The sequence below is a fragment of the Etheostoma cragini genome, chromosome 8 (genome assembly GCF_013103735.1).
Source record: "Etheostoma cragini isolate CJK2018 chromosome 8, CSU_Ecrag_1.0, whole genome shotgun sequence".
NCBI lineage: Eukaryota > Metazoa > Chordata > Actinopteri > Perciformes > Percidae > Etheostoma > Etheostoma cragini.
In genome coordinates this window covers 13,953,944-13,976,719 of record NC_048414.1, presented here as the reverse complement: position 1 = coordinate 13,976,719, position 22,776 = coordinate 13,953,944, and the positions used below count along the sequence as shown (strand labels likewise).

At 41.5% G+C, this 22,776-nt stretch overlaps 1 protein-coding gene across 3 annotated transcripts in view; it reads right to left on the bottom strand.

Moving 5' to 3' along the window:
- LOC117949114 (cGMP-inhibited 3',5'-cyclic phosphodiesterase A-like) overlaps positions 1 to 15,449 on the bottom strand; it is a 63,680-nt gene extending 48,231 nt beyond the window's left edge. For 2 of the 3 annotated variants that reach the window (XM_034879134.1, XM_034879135.1), the window contains exon 1: positions 13,912 to 15,449. In XM_034879134.1, the coding sequence (XP_034735025.1) occupies positions 13,912 to 14,823 (912 nt within the window). In that variant the 5' untranslated portion in view covers positions 14,824 to 15,449. The remainder of the gene's footprint in view (positions 1 to 13,911) is intronic. The other variant, XM_034879136.1, reaches the window with a different exon arrangement.
- Positions 15,450 to 22,776: the final 7,327 nt, after the last annotated feature.

Here is a 22,776-nt window from a genome sequence, read left to right as displayed (position 1 = left end):
GTGTGTGTGTGTGTGTGTGTGTGTGTGTGTGTGTGTGTGTGTGTGTGTGTGTGTGTGTGTGTGTGTGCGCGCACAAACAGAGTCTAACGTTCCACACATTTCCTTCAATATGTTTCACCACTGTGTGGAAACAATGAAAGGTGCTCGGTGATGAGAAGTGTGGAGTGGAGAAAAAAAAACTTAAGAATTGTGGAAAATGGTACAGTGGGAGAAAAGGAAACACATAAGGGGGAAAGTTATGCAGCTGTTTGGACAAGCGTTGTTGAGAGTAAGTAAAAAAGGAAGGACGTAAACTAACAGCAGGTCAGTCCTGAAGGGAGGAGAGAGAAGGAGAAGGAGAGAGTGAGGGCAGATTATTGACTTAATGGCAGAATCGGGGCTGTCAAGGGCTTCAGAGACACTGTTTGTGTAGTTTGGACTGGGCCTGGCAGAGCGTGCGGCGTGATGATGGAAATCTTACACTCACTCAAAACAAGCCCGCTGACCTTTTCATCTACGAGCCCCTGAATAAGTCTTAACATTCTGCCAACGTGGAAATGAATGAGTGCTTATTACATCTGTAGCAACATCACAGGCGCCGGCTCCCTTTTACGCAGGTGTGTGTGTTTCATAAATGTGTGTTTCACGAATGTTTGTACTTCCTTTGACATCCAACTGCATTCCTGCTATCAAGCAACAATATTGGCACATGTGAAATGAAGCAGAAATAATCTTTATAAGCATGTTGTCTGGTCTGCTCTCAGCTCACTGTGCCTCAGCAACAGAGTATACAAATGCGAAGGGCAGTGCGTGACGAGAAACGTAAAGACCTCAGTCACAGTAAATTGGGTAGCTTCTTGAAGGTGACAAATCTTCATTACCACTGACATTTCAGAAATAATAAGCTCATCATAGAGAGCAGGAGCAGCCTCTCACTGGAGGAGCCACCATTTAGATTTCTGGACTTTGGCTGAATTCTGAACACACAGAAAAATGCCCAACCCAACATCTGCCTGAAGCGACATACCCTCAGGTTTTCCCTGGGGAAAAAATAACAAATGAAGAGGACACAGCTACCAAAACAAAGTTAGATTAAAAATTAAACAATGTCGACATATAAATTCACACAACCAAGCTCATGATTGAAATCAATAGACAGAGAGAATTACAGTATATGCAACATAGGTGAAATAAACTAAAATATCTATCAAAGTGCTCCAGAGATTCAAAGGAAAATACCCTGAAATGAGTTGTTTATGCAGGGAATAATTCAAACCTGTGATGTTCATAAACAAATCACATGAACTTTAATTTTGCTGGTGGGGTCCGTTCAGGCCACTACTTTCTCCAACTAAAAATTGCTGCAAGCCTTGTAAACATATGTGAACTGTATCCACGATTTGATTTAATCAACTGAAATTTGTTTTTTCCCTTCATTACCACAAATCATGTAGAGGATTGGTTACACCACAAACTGTGATGTGTGTATCAGGTTTACGGTAGGAGCTGAAATCAGATTAGATGAAACATTATTATCTCCCAGGGGACCGAGTTAAGATTCAGATGGTGGAACATGAAAAACCAATGAACTGACAGTAGGAATGTTGAGGAACAAAGCAGGGAAAAAAGTCTAAGTCCTGCAATTGTGGGCAAAAGTTTTAGGCCACTTGGGGCAGCAGAAACTAGCTGTAACTACAGGACTGACATCCTATCATTATTTAAATTGATATGTCAAATTGTTAGAAGAGTTTGCGTATTTATTTTACACATTGAGCAGACAATTAGCATTCATTGGAGTCAGTTTGTGTCCACAAGAAGAATGTAATTCCAATATTCACTTTTTTATCAGCTCTGTTTTGGTCTCAATCAAATGCGGAGGGAAATATCTGGTTCTTTAGCTGGTAATTGCTCCACTGTGTTCACCAGCTAGTTGCTAATTTTGTCTCTTTGCTGTTTTGTGCTGAACAGTGTTTTTTATAACGCTATCCCCGTGAAAACAGTTGCCTGCCGCGGCGGAAAACAACAATGTAAGAACTGTGAGAGTGAACCAAAACAGTCAAGTATTGGGTCATAAAACCAAAAACATTTTACAGAGGGGAACTGAAGGGAACTGCAAAAGTTGAGTGATCATTTTCTGTGGGTTCATAACAACAAGGGACACATCTCACATACATGTGATCCCTGGTAAGTAAAATAAAATATTGATTTCACCACTTTTAAATAAGGATAATAGAAAAGTAGCAAGAGAGACAGCCCTGATAGCTTTGGTTTGCATTTTGTGGTGCTCCAGTGGGATTGGCCTGACAGCCTGGAGCTGCACGATCTAAGCAATCTCTTGAAACAAACACTACGACGGGCACCTTTACATTTTCAATAAAAGGTGCAAATAGCAGAGAGATAAAGAGAGCCTATTGCACTGTAACACGTCTAACTAACTGACAGACCAAAATGAAAAGCCATTATGTAACGTCTGAAAGCACCAGAGCGATGGCAGAGAGGAGGAGATTGCCCCTGGCTGATGGGTAGGATGGAGCCAGTGGAGAGCATTTCTCGTGGGCCCAACATCACCTCGTCTTTCCTACCTCCACCTTATGTAACAGGAGCAATGTAGCTGAATGGCATACTGTAGATGGTACTTCAGGTTCATTTCTACCTCTCTGAGACTTTTTTAAAGAAAACCCACCTGAATGACCTGAATTACCTACCAACACCCTGCCTTTTGTCATGCTGACAACCACATCATTTCCCGCCTGGGCACTACCACAAATCTAAATAAGACACGGCTAAGGATTCTGTGCCTTTGATTCTTTATCTGCGGGTATTTTAGTGTTAAATGAAGGCAGACTAGAAAGTGTGCACATAGGGTAGGTGCATATGTGTGTGTGTGTGTGTGTGTTTTTGTATGTGAGTGCACGCAGGCTCATCTGTGCAACATCTGCTCAACCAGCTCAAGGCTCCTTGCCTCTTGAGAAGTGGGTCACGTTTCCCGATGACGTCAAAAGTCCTTCTGCCTCTCCAGTTGGTGGAGCTTTGCCAAAACCACCACATGCCATTCCTTGTCCTTATAATGGAAATGCTCTCAGCAAAAGCCTTGATGAATCACCTGCCAGACCTCTCACAATTCTTAAATCCTAACACTGAAGTGGGTCTGACCATGACGGCGCGACACAAGGTAAAGGGATGATTATTCACAGAGGAAAAAAACAAGATAAAAACGTCAACAAACCATCTCACATTAGCTAAAAAAGGAGAACAATAAGAGAGTGAGGTAAACGAGAAGTGTAGAATTATAGACAAACAATGTTGGTAGCACTGCTCTATAAAAGATTGGATCTGCAATGTGGTCTTAGAGCCCTCATTGTGATACAGGATCTGAGGCTGCAAAACTGCCTCAAGCCTGAAGACCTGACACTAAACTCTTTCCACTGTCCATGGAGAGAACAGAACAGGAAAAAATAAAAAAGAGAGAAGAGAAAAGAAGAGAATAGAAGAAAACAGAAGAGAACAGAAGAGAACAGAAGAGAAGAAATGTGTGCTACAGTAGGCTTACAAATTTCATTGAAGCTGTCCGGTCCCGGAGGAGACAACACAGGGATCGTTGAGCGTATGAATGGAACAGCAGCTAATGGAAAACATTATGGATAGAAACCTGGGGCAGCTCCAGGCACATAACCAATGAAATAAAGGCTCAGTACGACTATTCTAACCTCAAACACATTTTTGTCAGTCCCATTTTGAATTCCCCTTCTCTTAAAGATCATGTGTTATCATGTGTGGATGAAGGGCTCTAAAAGGAGGTTCTATTTGAAGTTTTCTGAAACAATGTCATGCATGTTATCAATATGGCTCATTCTGTATGGCATGTCTTTTAGTTTCCAGGCAAAGATGTGACTTAATCAAAATCCTGAACAGGCGTCTACGCCATAAAGTAATTAACAGGTGAGTTTGGCTATCTTGGGCAGGAATGGGTGCTTGGGTCCATCTTGTCACACCAGACTTGTCTGACACCACACAAACACACACACACACACACACACACACACACACACACATACACATAGACACACACACATATGCATAGAAGAGCCTGCTCTTCATAGCCATCGATTGTGGCCAAGTATAAACAGATGTCACCTACACAAAAACACGTCAGCCCCGACATTGTTTAGTGTCTCTGGGCAATGCAGAGCATAGCAGCAACAAATCAATGAGATCTTGTCAAGCCTATCTGCTTTGTGTGTGTGTGTGTGTGTGTGTGTGTGTGTGTGTGTGTGTGTGTGTGTGTGTGTGCGTGTGCGTGTGTGATGGCAGGTGGTTACAGTGCATAGAAAAGATGTACTGGACCGGGGTTACCGCTTCATCATGTTCCTCATGGAAAACGAGGGCCTAAGTTTTGGGAAAACGGACTGAAGACGAGCCATAGCTCCTGCCTTCGTCTCACCAATTCTCCAACAATTTACCAGGGATTGACACTTTCAAACTGAGTAAAACAAAAAAAACGTGTGTAGTTAAACTCTCGCAAGTGTGGGAATATCTCAGGGCCCTCTTGATTTCTTGTCCTCACCATGTACCTTACAGGTGGATGTCAACTTGAGACGACAATAAAAAAAAATTTAAAAAAATATTCATTGCGCTTGGCAAATTGACGGGAAAAACTTTTTCTTGTGTCCCACATTAATAAGGGATAATGTGCAAACTTCCAACACGCACACATCTTTCTACAAAGAATGGTGCTAACCAATACAATAAATAAGCAACATTAGAATCGCAGATCAAACTTCTTTCCCCATGTGTTGCTATTTTCAAACAATAATATAACTAATTTCCTTGAGCTGACCATAAGCTGTTTCTGTTTGCAGAGTGGATTAAGAAATCTGACCAAAGTGGTACAGTAACAGCTCCACACTGTTAAACTGAGCATCATAACCAGCATTCCAACATTGGTATTTGTTCGTACACGCTATTGGTGTGTTCATAAAAATCTAAATCATATAGACACTGCATACCATCATGCAAATTCAGCATTGCACTACAGCTATACATTCTGCTTTTAATATCTGGCTTGTTTAAAGTGACTGTGTGATACAGCCAAAAGCCTAAGACTCTCGCCACTGCAAGGGGTGAAATAACCTGACTGACAGACAGATGTACAGACAGATTTTTTTCTCTAACATATTATAGAGTAAAACATGGCATTGAGCAGGGAACAGCAGAAGCCTTGTTGGCTGCAGGGACAGACAGGCTCATGGCAAGCCAGTGAGGCAGCGGGCTGGACGGACGGGGAGGGCTCACCAGGCAGAGGTTACAATAACACATTTTCTCGCACCACGCCATGGAGCTAGACAGACATGCAGCCTGCTGACAGAGAGAAATATTGTACTTTTCACCCAACTATGTTTCATTTAGTGCTTATTTTCCTTTACAGATCAAGCTTTTCTACAAAACAAACAAACAATCAATTTGTAAAATACGATGCATTTTGACATATTAAATTAGCTTAATAATAAGTGGTCAAATGAGGTTGACCTCGATAAGCTATAACATGCTTTGTGAATGTTTATATAAGTATACTATATAAAATGTATGCAAAAGACTGGTCAGTTAAAGCCATAAGCAACCAACCAGGCAGTGGATTACTAAATACAATCATGCATCAGTGAAAACAGCCTACATTGTCATGCTCCTGAAATATATATAATCAATTAATAGCTGACCATGTTTGGATTTATTGGACAGCCCCAGTCAGAGGATTCAAAATGTTCCTGCTTGTTAAATGAATGATGGCAGCAGCAGCAGCAGCGACTGTGGCCTGGTCTGTTTCTAGTGGAGACACAATGGCCAGACTGGACCTGAGGGATTCGCTGCACTTCCTCTCTGAACCCTGACAGCAATCAAAGGCCATGAGATACATTTTTGAGACACTGTCCAAATTTGCACATGAACACTCTAAGAGAGGAAATTAACAGTTGTTTCTTCCATTTGTTTTTTACACATTCTACTGACTGCAGCTATTTACAACTAGAACTACTCTCCCCTCCTCTCGCCTTCTACCTCCTTCTCACAAACATGCACACATACACACTCAAGCCCACACTTCCCGGGGCGATTTGAGAGTGTCTATTCATTCGGTAGAGGCCAGCTGCACACCTGGTGACAGCCCAGGATGGTGGTGTTGGCTCAGGTCAGGGTGTGCGGGGAGAGGAGGGCTGGGAAGGGGAGGGCTAGGTGAATGGGCCCACAGGCCTGTCCTTCAGGGTCTGCTCAACCTGCACATTCCAGTTCATTTAGTGCCGGGGCAAGCGCAGGAATGTCCCCTCATGTGAGGGATCACTGTCTTAAAGGTGGGCTCCTCGTGTGATTGAAAAGGCCCTTCAGGAGGCTAAATAGAGATGAAAGCCAAACATGCTGTGTTCAGTTGCCCAAAGTGATGTGCTGTCCTACTGGATATCTACTGGCACCCATTAATCTGCACATCCTTTAAAGAGCAGAAACATTGTTTCAACGTTGCAAACACCAGTGCTTGTTTCACTCAAAAGAGCTGGGAATTGAACTTCAGTCCATTTTGGTATTGACCAATATGAGTCATACCGAAAAAACACATTGGTCCATTTTACCAACTTTAGTTTATGTAAGCAAGCCTCATGTATGGCTGGCATAGGTGGCACAAGGTGGAGCAAGATGTTTACATACAAAATTCTTACTTTTTTAAAAGCTTTTTCCCCTATTCTCTATTTGATACGGTCCCATATTTGCACTGGAATTATCTGGGCAAATTCAAGACGTATCTATTTAAGAATGAAATTATTATTGCCCGAAAGCCGACAGCAGCAAAAGCCCTATTGAAACTAAATAAATAAATTGCCTTTTTGAGGTGCTTAACATCCTCAAAAACTCACAATTTGGTAATTGCATCAAGTCTGCTGAAAGTTTACGTATTTTAAGGGTTTTCATGGGCCCACAAAAATGGCTCGCTAGCGCCATTGGTACACAGTTTTATCATGTCAAGACGTACAAAAAAGAGAGTCATAACATAAACCCAACAGGAAGTCCGCCATTTTCAATTGAAAGATCAAAATTGGTACTATTAGTAGATTTTGGAGTTTGCCGTGTCGGAGTGCCGCGCAAATGCCCAGTTGCAAGGAGCGGCGTCTGCCAGCAACCCCGGTACGTGCAGAGGAGCGAGGGTCCATGCAGCTTTAATTCAACTTGTTTTGGTAAACTAGAAACGTGCCAAAAAAACATTGTTGTTTCATCATTGAACAACCTTGTCAAGAGCTTCCAGTGAAAATGAGGAAGCCACAGGCATCGAGACAGAGAGTCAGAACAGCGGGGGGAGACCACCTGTGACAAGCTACAGCACCTCCTCCGGTGTAATGAGCCGTACGTCTTCTGGAATATTCTGTCAGTAAGGATGCAACTTTTTGTAGGGAGTTCCTGCAGTCCCTGTCTGTGTTGCTTGTTTGTCCAGATGAATAGTTTCTGTGTAATTCTATAACTTTTCTAAAATTGACAACTAGTTCTGCATTTTCCAGGCTTCTATCAGCATCTGAGCACTATGTACCATTCCTATCAAAGGGTGGATTATTATTATTAAATTTAAAACATTTTATTTGATAAAGCTGGTATTGTTATTTATAGTAAATAGTAGTTTACTAGTATTTTTAGTAGTCAAAATTCAGAACTGTTTGTAGTAGGGGAATTTTAAATGTCACATGTCTGCACATAGATGTGGTTTATTCATGTGTTTACTACCTACTTTTCTGCTTTGGTTTTGAAAACATTAACAGCCATCAACAAAAGTATAAATATGGTAAAGGTGCCAAAACTCATGAATCATATTTGCTATAGTATTGAAAAAAATCCAAACAAAAGCCAGGCCTATTCACGCATACGCATACACGTAACATATGCACATATGCAAATTCATTCAGTTATTCACAAACACATAAATACTCTCTCTCTTCTATCTCTCTTTGCCTCTCTAACACACACACACATACAGACACACACACACACACTCACACACACATTTGTGCCAGGAACATTCTGTTCACCTCCATCACTGAAATAGTCAGTCTCTTATGGTAATACAGAAAACTTGAGTGTCATAATTGCCTTAGTGTAGAACAGACAGCAGAAGAAGAAAGTACAGCATATAATCTACACTTCAACACACTACCCTTCAAAAATAATCCATAATTTACTTCAGACTCAACTATTCTACTCAAATGGGAGGCAGTTATTAGAATTCTGAGGTGTTAATACTCGTGCTGTATGTCAGGACTGGAGGCCTGTGCCTGTCTAGCAGTTCCAGCTGCGTTGGGTTGTGTCTGTGGTTTGAGGCCCTCCTAGTTCCTACGAGCAGATTCAACCTCTCAGCCTGCAGCAGCTGGCAGCCATCAAGCTGCTGGCAACACACATATACACACACGCTTACATGCACACACATGCTCACACAGACGTCCTTCCATAATTTCCATGGTAATCAGTAGGGAGCCAAAACGTGGTCGTGCCAGGGGTAGGGAGGAAGGGGGGGGGCACTCTGCTTAGTCCTGGACCTTTGGTTTGGTTCGCTTAGGTGATCAGCGAGAGAGAACAGGAATTGGACACAGATGGGTGAGCCATGTAATGTATAGTTTAAAGGGTAAATCCACTTTATAACAACGTGGGTCTTATTTTCATGGTTTTGCCACTCACACAGTTAATTGCTGAGATCCAGGAAAACAGCAATAGCACTAAAATAGTACAGATAGGGCACTAAGCAGGCACAAATACTCTTTTTAGAATTCTTGCCAAGAATTAGATGGGAAGATTGATACCACTGTCATGTCCAGTCTTCAAGCTAAGTCAAGCTAATCAGCAACTGGCTGTAGCTTCATATTTACCATACATACATGAATGGAGTACTAAACTTCTCATTAAACCCAGCTGGACGTGCCTGGAACACCTCCCTAGCCTGCAACCCCTCCCCACCCCGACTATGCCTCGATATCCTGTCCATAAATACTACAAACAGGATTGGTGACAAAGCGGAGCCCTGGCGGAGGCCAACCCTCACCCGAAACAAATCTGACTTACTGCCGAGAACCCGGACCCAGCTCACGCTTTGGTCATACAGAGATTGGATGGCCCTGAGAAGGGACCCCATCACCCCATGCTCCCACAGCACCTCCCAAACCAAAAGTCCTTCTCCATGTCTTATCCAAACTTAAGCAGAGGCTGCAGCCCCGTCGTTACCTTGAAACTGCTCCTGGAGCCCTCTGGGATAACATATCCTAGAAAGACTCCATCTTCTCTGACAACAGATGTCCACCAGGGTGTTCGTGGGTTACCGCCCCTTGAGGCACCTAAGACCACAGCTCTCCACCGAAGCTTTAGCAATGGAAACTTTGAACATTGGTCACTAAGGCTCAATGCCCCCAGCCTCCACATGGATGCACGAAAAGCTCGGCCAGAGGTGTGAGTTTAAAGTCTGTCGGACAGGAGCCTCCTCCAGGGGCAAGAAGCTCTTGTTTATGCCGGCATAAACCAAAACCCAGTGTAATGTGGCTTCATGCTGTGTAGGCAAAATATTACAGAGGTAAGAGATACAAATCTTGAGCACAAGCGCGTTAAAAATTGTTACACTGCATCATTCAAATGCAAGACTCTTCCACCATTCGGGGGGTAAGAGTAAGCCTGCTGTTTTGCCTGGCTACTGAACAAACCTTGAATGACCTACTTTTATTCAAACCCCAATTCCTCCACCCCTTGCCTCCTCACACACGCAGAGCACGGCTAATACACTGAGACTGAATGGGGATTGAAAGTGTGAAGTGAATCGCCCAATCACAAGACACACAACTTTCAATGAGACCGTTTCTAACCCAGAGGCCAGTCCAGTCAAAAAACAAGAACAAAAAAAAAAAACATATCCCACGAGGCTATGTGTTTAGAATACAAACAAGCTGTTTGGGATGAGTGTGCAGTAGCCTAGTGGTAAATCACTGCCATACAGGCTATCAACAACCTCCTCCTTCCAAAACACAATTCAATTATGGATGGTGCAGCAAAAATAGAGTAACAGGAAACATTTACAACAGCAACAATAATTGTGTTTGGATCCCATTCCACAGGAAGTCATTACCATAGATTTCAAGAATATCTTTATCATCCAAGTTACGAAAGAATTTCCTCCTCTGGTTGGGATAATATTTGTGTTGGTGTCAGTAAAAGGACAGAGAGCAGAGCGCTGTGGAGAGGGGTGGAGTTACTGACAGAAAAGGGTGTAGCTTCTGACGCCTCCCAAAGAGATTCATCTGAAAAGCAGAAGTGTTTCACTACTGTCCATTCCCCTTCCTGGCTAATCAGCTCTGCTCAAACTTTGCAGATTAGGTAGGTTGTGTTAAAATCATTTGATGAGTGCAGACAGCTTTCCTCTGCATGAGAAGAGGAGAGGAAGTTCTATGACAGTGCTGATGTCTGCCGCAGGAGAGCCTTGGACTCAAATTTCCTTACACACAGTGAAAAGTGATCCACACCACAAGTCCACACCTCTTCCTCCAGTTCAATATCCCCAGCTGAAATACAGAAGACTTGCCTGTCATGTTGTATTAACCCAAGAAGAAGAACTATCCCGCAGAGGCCCCCGCTAACCGCTATCAGATCAGCTGATAATGACTTTCTTTTATTACGCTCATAATGGGAAGGACGACCCCAGCGTTGCAAAATGCACCTACTTAGTGAGCTGATAGATGCTGGCAGCCAATTTGTAATCAAAAGGAGGGAAAATGGCTGTTTATTAAATCTACAGTTTTGCAGACTGAAGCATAGCCTCTGAGTATGGCTTTGGCAGAGAGGTAGAGGCCAACATGGCAGCTTTAAGGCTTGTGAGGAAGAAGAGAAAGAGGGATTCCTCTTTGCTCTATTTATTTTCTGAATAAACTGTTTTTACACAGTGACTATCAATCTGAAGGGCCTTTAAATAAGACTATGGTCTGCGGGAGAAGCTTCCTGAGAAAAACAAAGTTAAGTGTACAGTGTAATCCTTTCTCCAACCTCACACTATTCTTCAAACACTTCAGACCCACAGCACTAATGCAAACATTGTCACGTCAACAAAGTGCAGATCTGATCCTTGCCTTGGTGCTCTTACAGCTTCTTTAAAACATCATAACTCTATTTGAACTCAGAAAAAGTGCAGTACTGTCAACATCATTCTGCCTCTTTAGGTCATCTAACTGTAAAGCGGTAGCTGGAAAATGATGGCTATGTTACTGCCATGCAGGTAGCCTATATGTTGTCCTCCAGGCAGAATCATGTAGACACTTTATGCTGTCTGACATCATTGCTGTTCCTGGCACCATGTGGTGGTTGCAATGTGGCCCCCGTACGTGTGTCTGACCCCGCTTAGGGAGGCCAGAGCCCCATGTGCGCAAGGTGATGACTAGTGAGGGTCAGCATTGGCTTGTTTACACATTAGAGACCACACAGACAAGACAGCATATGTATGCCATGTGTGTCTCAATTACAGGCAGGCCATGGCCGTTCAACTGCTTAGCACCAACGCCAGTGATGAGAGCGAATCGTAACACTTTGTCACAGAAAATCTATTATAATCTTAACTTAATTTTCACATTCTATCACAACAGTCTGAACACTGCTGTCTTCATGTCCCACAACAGAAATGTAACTAGAGATCATCTCTTAGCAGAGGGCTCCAGCCTGGCTGAGGTGACAGAGCAGAGGAGAGTCAGAAATGTTGTAAATGTTTTCATCTTTACATGATTTTGTCTACTTTGTTTGTGGGGTAGTTCCATCCAGCTCAGCTTTTATTGGGACATTGCTGCAAGAAAAAAATAATTCTGCAGCAGACAAAAACATGCAAATTGCCGTAGTTGCATCAATGGGAGCTGGTCACAATTAATGTCTTGATTTGGCTGTTTTTACTGTTCTCTTGAATCCCTTAAAGTGAAGGAGTCTGAATCTAAACGGCATAATGGCCTTCCCCTCTCACTATTGGTGTCTTTGAAATACTGTATTGCTGCAACTGAAAAAAAGGGAATTAATTACAGATTATCTTATGCCTATATTAACTCATAACATAATGAAAACACTACTGTGTGAAGTGGGGAAAAGGTTTTTATTTCACCTATATTCAGTTTCCTTCTTGTTTTGAATGCATGTTCACAGGTATGAGATTTTAGAGAGAATGTATAACTTCATTATCCAATGCAACATCAACAAAAGTATATAAAAAATGTATTGTTCTATTTGTATATGTAAATAATATTTGTAAGAAAAAAGTTATTTCCACCATTTGCAACATTGCACTTCATAATACAGAAGATTTTTAAATAATCTGCCATCTGTGCCCAGGCTTGTTTATAGCCATACAGTAACTATTCACTGTAAACTATACAGCCAGCCATTTTCCAGCTCACTAGTGATACATCCTCACTCCATCACTGCAGCAAACCAACTGCTGCATATCAAATGAATAATGATTGACACTTTAATAAGCTTCAGCTGAGACATCAAACCTAAATCAGAATAAAGTGTAAACTGTAAAATATCTGAGAGTCTTTTCATATCCGATTTGTGTGAGCAGGAGTGTGTGAGTGTCACCACAAAGAAAAACAAACAAACACACTACAACGCTAACTAGCCCTGAGAGCTGAGGGCATCTTTCAAGTGGCTGGGCAGACAGTGCAGCCTCTCATCTCCCAACCTAACCGCACTCACAGGTCACAACGAGAGCTTTGATCACGCCAAAGTCTGATTCCCATTCATATACTCAGCATGCTCATTGATTTTCCAAAAGAAGGGCTGAGGAGCTGATATAAGTCCGCTTGAATGAAGCCCCGCCGTATCCTTTTAACACAGGTATGCATGTGTATCAGTATCAGAGGAAGTTCAAAAGCCAGAGCTGTTACATTCCTGGAGTTTAAGGACAGCAAGCCCCAATAAGAAATGAAGAGCAAGTGGTTCTAAAGTCCGGAACAAAAAGATTATAATACTTTGTCAGTTTTGCGGCAGTGGCTCAGAGATCCTCTGCGAGAATGTTTGACATAAATAATTATGGATGAGATGAATCATTGACATTGTGTCCTCAGCTTCTCTTTCCCATCAGCACTTGAAAGCTGTTTTAAAATAGTATCACTTCAGCAACAAATACCTAATTTGGTACTTTATTTTCAAATGATGAGAGCTACACTTGAGACTATAATTATACATGAATAAATCCTCCCCTTGCTCTTGTGGCTTAATTGATTTTTTTGGTAGAAGATAATGTATGTTTTTTATTTTTTAAATTCTTCTAATGAAGCAGTATACAACGATGCCAGAAAGAAGTTAAAGTAAATATTGTTAATTAATATAATTCATGTTCGCCTGCCCATGGCTCCACAGAATATGACAAGATATCAGTCCAAAGATGATCTGAGCAGGCACGAACAATGCCAACCAAACAATGATGAAATCACACTGTAGCAAACTGTAATATCCACACTGCAATGTAAAACAGGAGCGTGACATGTAAACACTCAATAATAATAGTAATTATTAAGTATATATTATTGTCATTGTTGTTGGCATGTGTTACACTACACATACATAACATTTGAAAAAGTGTAACCCTCAATTGTATATGCATAATAATATAATAATAATACGACTATTACTACCTACTACTACTACTAATAATAATAATAATAATAATAATAATAATAATAAATAATAATAATAATAATAATAATAATAATAATAATAATAATAATAATAATAATAATAATATTGACTTGGCTACTGAAAAGTCTAATAAGCGTCATTAAAGGCCATCAGTCCTTACTTAACACTAACCATCCTTGGTTCCCTTCGCCTCAAACACATGCATCATTGGAAGAGAAAAACAAGCCAGAATTAAAAAAGTTGAACGGGACAGAAACTTCTTACCTGGTCCCTCTGGATGCATGGCAGAGAGGTCCGGCGATGTGACTTACTATTGGACTGACTGTTTGCCATATCTGAGGCTATCACAGAACTGGACCTCCTGCGCCTTTTAAATACAGGGATCTCTTCCCTGGCTCCAGTCACAGGGGTGCAGCCCTCCTTGTGTCTCCCTTGGTTGGGAAGGAGCTTGTCAGCATACCTCGCCAGCAGGATGCCCAGCACTCCAACCAGGTACGCTATGTACGGTCTCCAAGTGGCCCGAACTTTTTGCAGTGAGAAGAGTGAAATAGTCCTGACTAGGCTAATGAAAACGATCACAGATATGCCCTGATTCAGCCGTGCTACCATGAGTGCGCCGGTGGCCACGCAGATGAGCACGACCACGGCTGCTGTCGTGAATGTAAACAGCTGCTCATCTGTCCCGTCCAGGAGAGACCACGCCGCTGCTTCGCCCAGGTGGCACAAGGTTAGAAGGGAGAGGGCGGTCTGGATTAGAGCTCCGCAGCGGATTAAGTAGACACCGACCCAAAAGAAGGCACATACGAGGGTAAACAATGGGGAAACAACACTCCAGCAAGTTTGCAGCAGCTCCGCAGCGCAGCCTGACACAAAGTGAAGGGGAGACGATGAATACGAGAGACTGTTGTCAGCGTTGCTGCTGGCTGCAGCTTTCCAGTCTGCACATTTGACCAACAGAGCGAGAAAAATCGAAAGCGAGCCCACACACACAGCACTTCGGAGTCTCTGGGAACTCCATATTTTTGTGAACATTAGCCTCACCCACGACTCGTAATCTCGATCCCGGCACAGTGGGATGACACATGTTTTAACATAACCATTGCGATCCGGTGCGCTGAAGTTTTTTTCACGAGTGCTCTGCGCACCGGTTCTGTCAGATTCTGCGGGCATCGCCATCACTCATGGCAGATATGAAGTATGAGGAAGTCTATAATGCATCTATACCAGTGTTGGGTCATGGGACGTGACATGAGTTAGTGACAAATTTATTGTACGCATATTGAAAAAGTACAGCGAATGCGATCGTCTCCATTTACGCATGGAGATGTGCTGCCACTGAATGCATTTCCTTTGTTTTTCCAGGTGCGGGTTGAGAAACAGCTGTCCGAAACAGCATGAGAGAAGCCTGAATGACAGAGTATAATTAGGATGTTATTCAGATCTAGGGCACCGCTTCACTGCACATACGCGTCCTGCTTTCCTCTCCTTTCTGGAACGCCGTCTCTTTGACTTCTGCTGTCCTTCGCTTCCCTTGGCTAGTGACTCACGGCCGCGCGGCAGCAGCAGTCGTTGCAAAACATCGGTCCCGTTCCGTCCATTCAGCGATAAAACGCGCTCTCCGTGTCCATTGTTTGGCAACTTCCCGGTCTCTCCTGAAATAATATAGGCTCCTCTGTTACTTTCGAAGATGAACGCTGCTGAGAAATTAAACAGTTAAGCGAGTCATGGTCAGGTTATTGCTAGGCGTTTGATGTGTTTGTCACCAGCTCTCCAACCAGCCGTGAGTCTCAGCTCATTCACACCCCCAAGTTCCGAGTCCACGCAGGGAGCAAGATATTACAGCAGCAGCGAAACCCCCAAATATTTCCTCACCCAGCCCAGCAGGCGTTGTCCTCATTGGATCTTATGTTTAGATTTGTTTCCTGTCTTGAATTTTGGAATACCTTATTTTTTGTAAAAAAAAAAAAATGTATTCTGATGTTGTTGCTTTTAAACAGCAGTTGACCTATATTTCCTCAGTGAGTTCCTCTCGGAATGGAACAGATGTGGTGTATTTTCGAACATACATTTTAGGCTTTGTGCTTCTGGTGTCCAAGCCAACCTGAGGGCTTTAAAATCCATGGCCATGAATACATCTTTAACCAGGGAGAAGTGTCTAGATGCTGACGACAGAAATGGGACCTCTTCATGCAGTTTTGCTGTGAAATTCCAAGAATAGCTCTGTGGTTGCCCTCAAGCTTGACTCCTAATGTCCCCACTCCACCAGGTCATTGAAATATTCATTCCACTTTAAGTGTCACTGATGATGTTTTGCGTAACCGTGGAAGGTCTCCATCAATTTTTCAGCCTGCAGATCTTCCGTGTGCATGACTACAGAACATGTGTTCACAGTTCAGGGTGCACACGGTTGTTCCCTCAGATCTAACGGTCTCGTGGGATCACACCCTCTCACATATGTAAAGTAGACATCTACAGCAAGCACATGTAATCTCACTCAAATTTGCTGATGCACACACAAAACGATGACGTAAATAGTGTGGCTGCAGTCTGCTTTTCTCGACTCTGTAACTCCCTTTTCTCTTTCTCTCACATGCACGCACGCACACACACACACACAAACACGCACACGCACATACACAGATACACACACTTTTTTACTGTACATTTAACCCTGAAGCTTTTCACTAGTCATCTCACAGCATCTAAATGAGAACGGCGCTTTTAATAGCGAATGCTCTGTCATGCCATGCTCTTGTTTTTGCCGCCCCACGTCCTTCAATAATTTATGGAAATCCTGCAGTCTTCAAATCCAAGAAGGAGCATATTTAGCAGGACTCATGTCTCTGCACTATAATGCTGATCTTCTTGAAATCTTTTTTTTTTTTTTGTCCCTCTTCCTGCAATCCTCTCTCTACCTACTACTACTCATTCCCCCAGGCTGAGACAGGTCAGCACGACTCTTTCTATCCATTGGTGTAGACAGAGTCCTGTGTTTCCCTTGTCAGTTGTGATTAGTGGAAAGCACGGCAGGAGAAGAAGCACTAACAGGGAGCGATAGGAGCAGGAGGAGGCCAGGTCCTGTCCATCACCTTTCAGCACATGCTTACTGAGTGCCAGACATCCTTTTCAATGCAGTGTAACACACAGGACAGCTGCCAACTCCAAGTGTGACCAGTTTTTTTCACCTTATCAAAGCCCATGGTTAACTTTCCTTTGGAAGAGTTGAAACGTTACTGCTTCATCGGACTGGTTTACTTCATGGATGACAGTAACAGAAACAGTCCCTCTTTACAAACAGAAGATATGTGCAAGACACAGGAAAGAGTTGAAGTCAGCCGGAAAACTGGAATATGCAAGCATTATTTTTTCTTGTAGGATGCTGCGATGCACTACTGTTGTGACATTGTTGGTCCTCTTTTACTTTCACTACTATATCTGTGTGGTAATGTAATATAAAATTATGCAAATTGTGTTATAACTGGAAAACAAACAAAAAATTACAGTTCCACCAGATGTTGAATGTCTAAAACAACACCGTGTTATCAGCTGTAAAAGCCAACAGCTGTCCTGTCAATGGCCAGGAATACTAAAAGTCATCATAATGTGCATCTTTCCCCTTATGAAAAGCACCACATCATGGTCCAGATGTGAATAAATCACAGGAGTCCTTAGCGGCCACTGCCCACAGTGAAAAAATAATGTTTCAGTTGTCTCCACAAACACAGGCCATTCTGAATTACACTTCAGATTTGGTAATGTCATGGTCCATTGGAAAAGAGGAATCTTTTATGAGGAGCAATGCATCAGACATCTGGTGTGGATGTTGCATGGGGGGTCATCTGATGTAACCTCACACAGACCTACGCTGGCCTCTGGGTGTGGCTGACAGATCTGATGTACACTCAGGAAGTGTGAATGTCCTACGTAGTTGTTTACCATTTAACCACTTCAGCCTGCAGCCCCTATGCTCATATCCGATATGAAAATGAATTGATCACATACCTTACTCTTGATTTACACTTCAGGCAAATCTGGTTGAAAAATAGCTTTCAATAATCTTAAATTAAAATATATATTAAGAGCAGCTCGCTATAAGATCACACTTTGGCAGACATTGTAATGTTATACAACGTGATTCAGAGTTGAAACACTAAGGAACAGAAGGAAAAAGAAGAGCAAGTGGCTGAATGGAGTGATGGAAACAAGTTTACATTGTGTTTGGCACTTGTGTGCAGAGTGAGATCCATCACAACGTGTTTACCAGCCCTCATGGGCAACGGTCGGCTCACGGCCAAGTTTCCATGAATGGGCTGTGGACGCCCATCTCCACACAGACATTTGCCACCGCCACCATTTACACATTCATCTGCTCATGTGTGTTCACACACAGTTGTCCACGGAACAGGAGCTTTCTAGGCTGGACACCCATAGGAATAAACAAGCTTCATTTCCCTGTAGAAACATGGATCTGACCTAACGTTGTTAATCAATCTGTAATTATTCCGTACTAGCTTGTTTTACTCAATCAGGGCAAAAATGGAGCTGGAACCTACAGTAGAGCCAGCTACATTATGTAGGAGTTTGGGTCAATCAATCATTTCAACATCTGCCAAAATGTTCCCATCAATATTCCAAATCAAATCATGTACTGTACAATCCAGGGATTCACTAGCACACGGGAGCTGCAGGATTAAGATGCTTGGATACGATTTTATAAATCATATATCTACATATATCATATATCTTAGATTATCGATTGGTCAGTTTTCAAGCAAACTTGACAAACATTTCTTTATTTCAGCTTCTCAAATGTGTGGCCTTGTTTGTCCTTGTGTTACATGATGGTAAACTGAATATCTTTGGCATTTGGATTGTAAGTTTTATAAAACAAGACAACGGATGACATCACCTTGGCCTTTAGAATGCTTTAGGATTTTTACAGTTTTCTAATGTTTTAAAGAACAAACAATGTCTTGATTACTAGAGAAATTGATCTGCATTTAAATCAATAATAAAAAGAATCCACTGCTAACAGTTTACTACAGTCTACTGTTGAAGAGGAAATCTGGTAGGCCACCTTCCTCCTGTGTTTGTTGGTAAATAAACTGCTGCACTCTAGACATGGCAGACTGTAACATACTGCATCTAAAAGAAGGGTAGTAAAATGTCATACCAAAACAGTGTGTCTCTGTATACAGTACATGCACATTAACACAAACAAACACACACAGGGGTTTAGCAGATGGATTTTTGAAAGCTGACGCCATAAAAAATAGGCTTGTACAGAGACTGCCAATAGTTGTTTTGGTTTTGATTCAGAATCTGAATTGTTGCTCATATTTATGCATCTTTAACAGACTTTAAATAAAAATATATCTTGTATAAAACAACAACTAAACAAATAAAAAAAGCTGAACAAAACTACCTCAGGAGACTTTGTATTATTAGATTTGTATTTGACATGGACATTACAATTACCCTGGATAACCCAGATGCGTTGCTTGAGTGTTTTAGCACACATGCTAATTTTCAACACCTGTCCACAGGAGGCTTAGAAAACAAACTAACCAACAAAAAAACTAAAACAACCGGTAGTAGTAATGACAATACTAATAATAAAATTAATAATAACAAAAACAAAAATTCTCAATGGTTGTTATTTTATGAAAATGTCAAATTGGCTGCACATAATCATAATGCATGCATGCAAAAAGTCAGCAGGGTGAATGCACCACCGTAATTGGGATCAATTAAAAAACTTTTGAACTTTGTGTGAGTATTTTTTTTTCATTCTACGTTAGAATTTGACAGCAATACATTGCAGAGGGAAATATTGTGCTCCACTTACATTCATTTGACAGCCATAGTATTTAGTTAGTTTATAAATTAAGATGTTACCTAAACACATGAGCTCATAAACTGTGATGTATTGTATAGAATAATCTACAGTTCACAAAACAGATCAAATTCGCTCCACCCACCTCTACCAACTACAACAGTCAAATGCTGCTTACAAATGTGTGGTAATAATAATCCAATATTATAATATATGTATGATTATAACACTCACAGAGGTGCAGGACAGTAGATGCAAAAACATATGAACAAACTCATTATATAATCTGCTTGCATGTTCCCCACACTGCACATAGCTGTGATACTGTACTTATCTGTATATATGGTTTATACTGAATATCCATATGTATTTAGTTTTTCCTATAATAATCCACTGCATGTATTATTGTTAATATTATAATGTCACTGCTACTACATTGCACATATCGGTACATGCTGTTCATATATTGTTCGTAATACATAGACATATTCATTCTGGTTGTATAGTTCATTCTGGTTTTATAGTTAACTGCTAATACACTGCACATATTTATATTTAATTTAAATTACTCTAAACCACCTTCTGTAAACCAACTGTACACGACTGTCTACAGTGCACTATATTTCTTGTCTTGTCTATACTTGACTATCACATTGCACTTTTCTGCTCTTTTTGCACTTCTTGTTGAACGCAAACTGCAATTTGTTGTCTTTACTTGCACTCTGCACAAGGACAATACATTTGAATCTAATCTAATCTAATCTAATGTTGAAATATACTTTTCCTAAACATGTGCACATTAGTAGGGTACAGTTTTTGAAGAATGATGGTAAAGAATATTGGGATTGAATTAGAAGACGGGTACTTAATTCAGTGGTGTGGGTGGTAGCACTGCGGGAAAAGAAAGAGAGAAAGTTAAAACACTGCCTAAGATGAATAATGCAATTCCAAGGTTTGAGTGGGAAAGGAGCCACAAATTGTATTGCATATATATTCAGGGGAGTTAGGAAAGTTGCATGAGTTTTAAATATTTCATATCAAAGTTTTTAAAGCTGATCTGCCACCGCAGCTCGCTCAGACCATGTGGCATGTTAGTTGGCGTGGGACGTGCTGCTTGTCTTAGACACTGAGCCTGGGATTTATGCTAACCAAGGAAAACTGCAGGAACTTGTGTTATATATCTATTTCTCTCTTGTTCGGTGGAGTACAGATTTACGTCCTAAGCCTTCTCAAATAATGCAAAATAAAACGGTAGATCATGGCTTGACACACCAGGCAGCCCCGTGTAATTGGTCTGTGTTTGTTTAAGACATGCCAGGAAAAACACCGGCCATCCACCTGGTATGAGAGTTGTCCAGCACACAAAAGTCAGCTTTCATATGGGCATCTGGGCAAACCGAGAAAGGCCAAGGGAGCTAACTGCTCAGTTTTATTTTTTCGACGTCAGTTTACATGTTTTCCTAAACATGAGGAATGCTGCTGGGCACTCAGGCCCAGAAACAGATCCTTAGGCTCTGTTCACTTGTTAGGGAAACAGGGGGTCATGGGTAAAGTGCTTCCCGGCCACTTTCCAGTCAGGAAAAAAGGATGAAGGTAATGGACAACTTTTTCCAAGAGCATCATCACAAACAACAATCAAACAGATTGTTATTGATTGCAGCATACTTCTGCCTGTTTAAATAACTAATTACTGGGAACAACCATCATCATTGTCAGGAGAAACTTTTGATAATTTACTTTAACTGAAAAATCACAAGGACCTTCATGGGGTGACACAATGCCATGACTGATAAAATTAATACCGAACCCACTGGAGTCAAAGATGTCTGACTGTTTTCACTGTTTTGAGCTTGAAATGACTGTCAAGCTAAAAAAAAAAGCATGCTTTTTTGGGCTTTGAGCTGTTGACCTTTTAGAGACTCATGTTTTAACTTTGTAGCAACAAAACGTGATTGATAGATTATCTGAGACCTGGTTAACACACAAATGTTCCTTTGCAGGATGTGGTAAAATTATGTATAATAACAATATATACAATATCACTGTCTAGAACAAATAGTACATTTTTTTCAATAGTTACATCAACAATGTGACACATGACAACTTTACTGCTTTGGTTAGCGTTCACTGCTCTCAGCATTGTTTTAGGCAGCAGCATGTTGTTGTTTTCAGTGGAAAAAACTAAACTTCCACCTGCTCAGCACCAAAGACAGTTAGTAAATAGATGGTAAACACAGTGGAACATTTAACAGCTAAAGAGCCAAATATTTCCCTCAGGAGTTTGCTGAGAACAAATACAGAGCTAAAAGACCAAGAATATTGGACTTATTCGCCACATGGACACAAACCAAAGCACCCTTATACATAAACGACATTATCCCAAGAGGTAGTCTCCTGACAAGAAACATAATTGTCAGTTGTTATGAGCTGCTTGCACAATCGACAAGGCTCTAAGGATGGTGTATGGTGTACAAACGTCACCATTTCTAGATAAGTGTTTGCCTTTTGATGTTACAGTCTTATGTTGCCTTACATATGAAATATCCAAATAAATTCCAGGCAGTGAGGTTTATAGATTTAAAAAAAAATGTAAACTCCCTACATTTAGGTATTAGAATCAGAAGAGAAAAAGTCAGAATCCAAGCTATAAGTAATAATTTAGTAACATTGCAGGCTGGCAGGCCACTTTATTCCCCTGGGATATAAATATGCTATTGAAGAATGTGTCTGGCTGCTTAGGGAGGGCTTCATACACAAAGGAATCTGAAGGGCATGCTGTTGGTCTTTCAAATGCCAGACACAAACAATCATCACGGATAAAAACATAAAATACAATTTAGGATACCACTCAGAATCAGCCAATAGCTGTGGTCTTTGAGTGAAACATGCAAATCAACCTTCCTCTCCTGGGGCCAAATCCTCCATACATTCTTCAAATTCAGTTTTTCTGAATCACTTGTCAGGTGATTTACAGTAAAACACAATTTAGCTCTGGGATGAAAAGGAGAGAATGAGATTTCAGCTCAATGTTGGCTAACCTATGGAGGGTTGGCGCTCAGTCTCAAGCAAAGACAGCAGACTGGCACCTAAACAGAGGGAGAGACAGAGAGAAGACAGGACACCACAGCAGACTTCCTGTCCCCGAGAAGCAGCAGAAGCACACTCAGCTTCATCCTGGCTTTGTCCAATCAGCTCACATCTCACATGTCTGGCCTTCATCTCTAGAATCTGAAAGCCCCTGTCCCTGTTTCTGTTTTTTTTGTAACTTTTATTTGGGACAGAGGCTTTTAAGC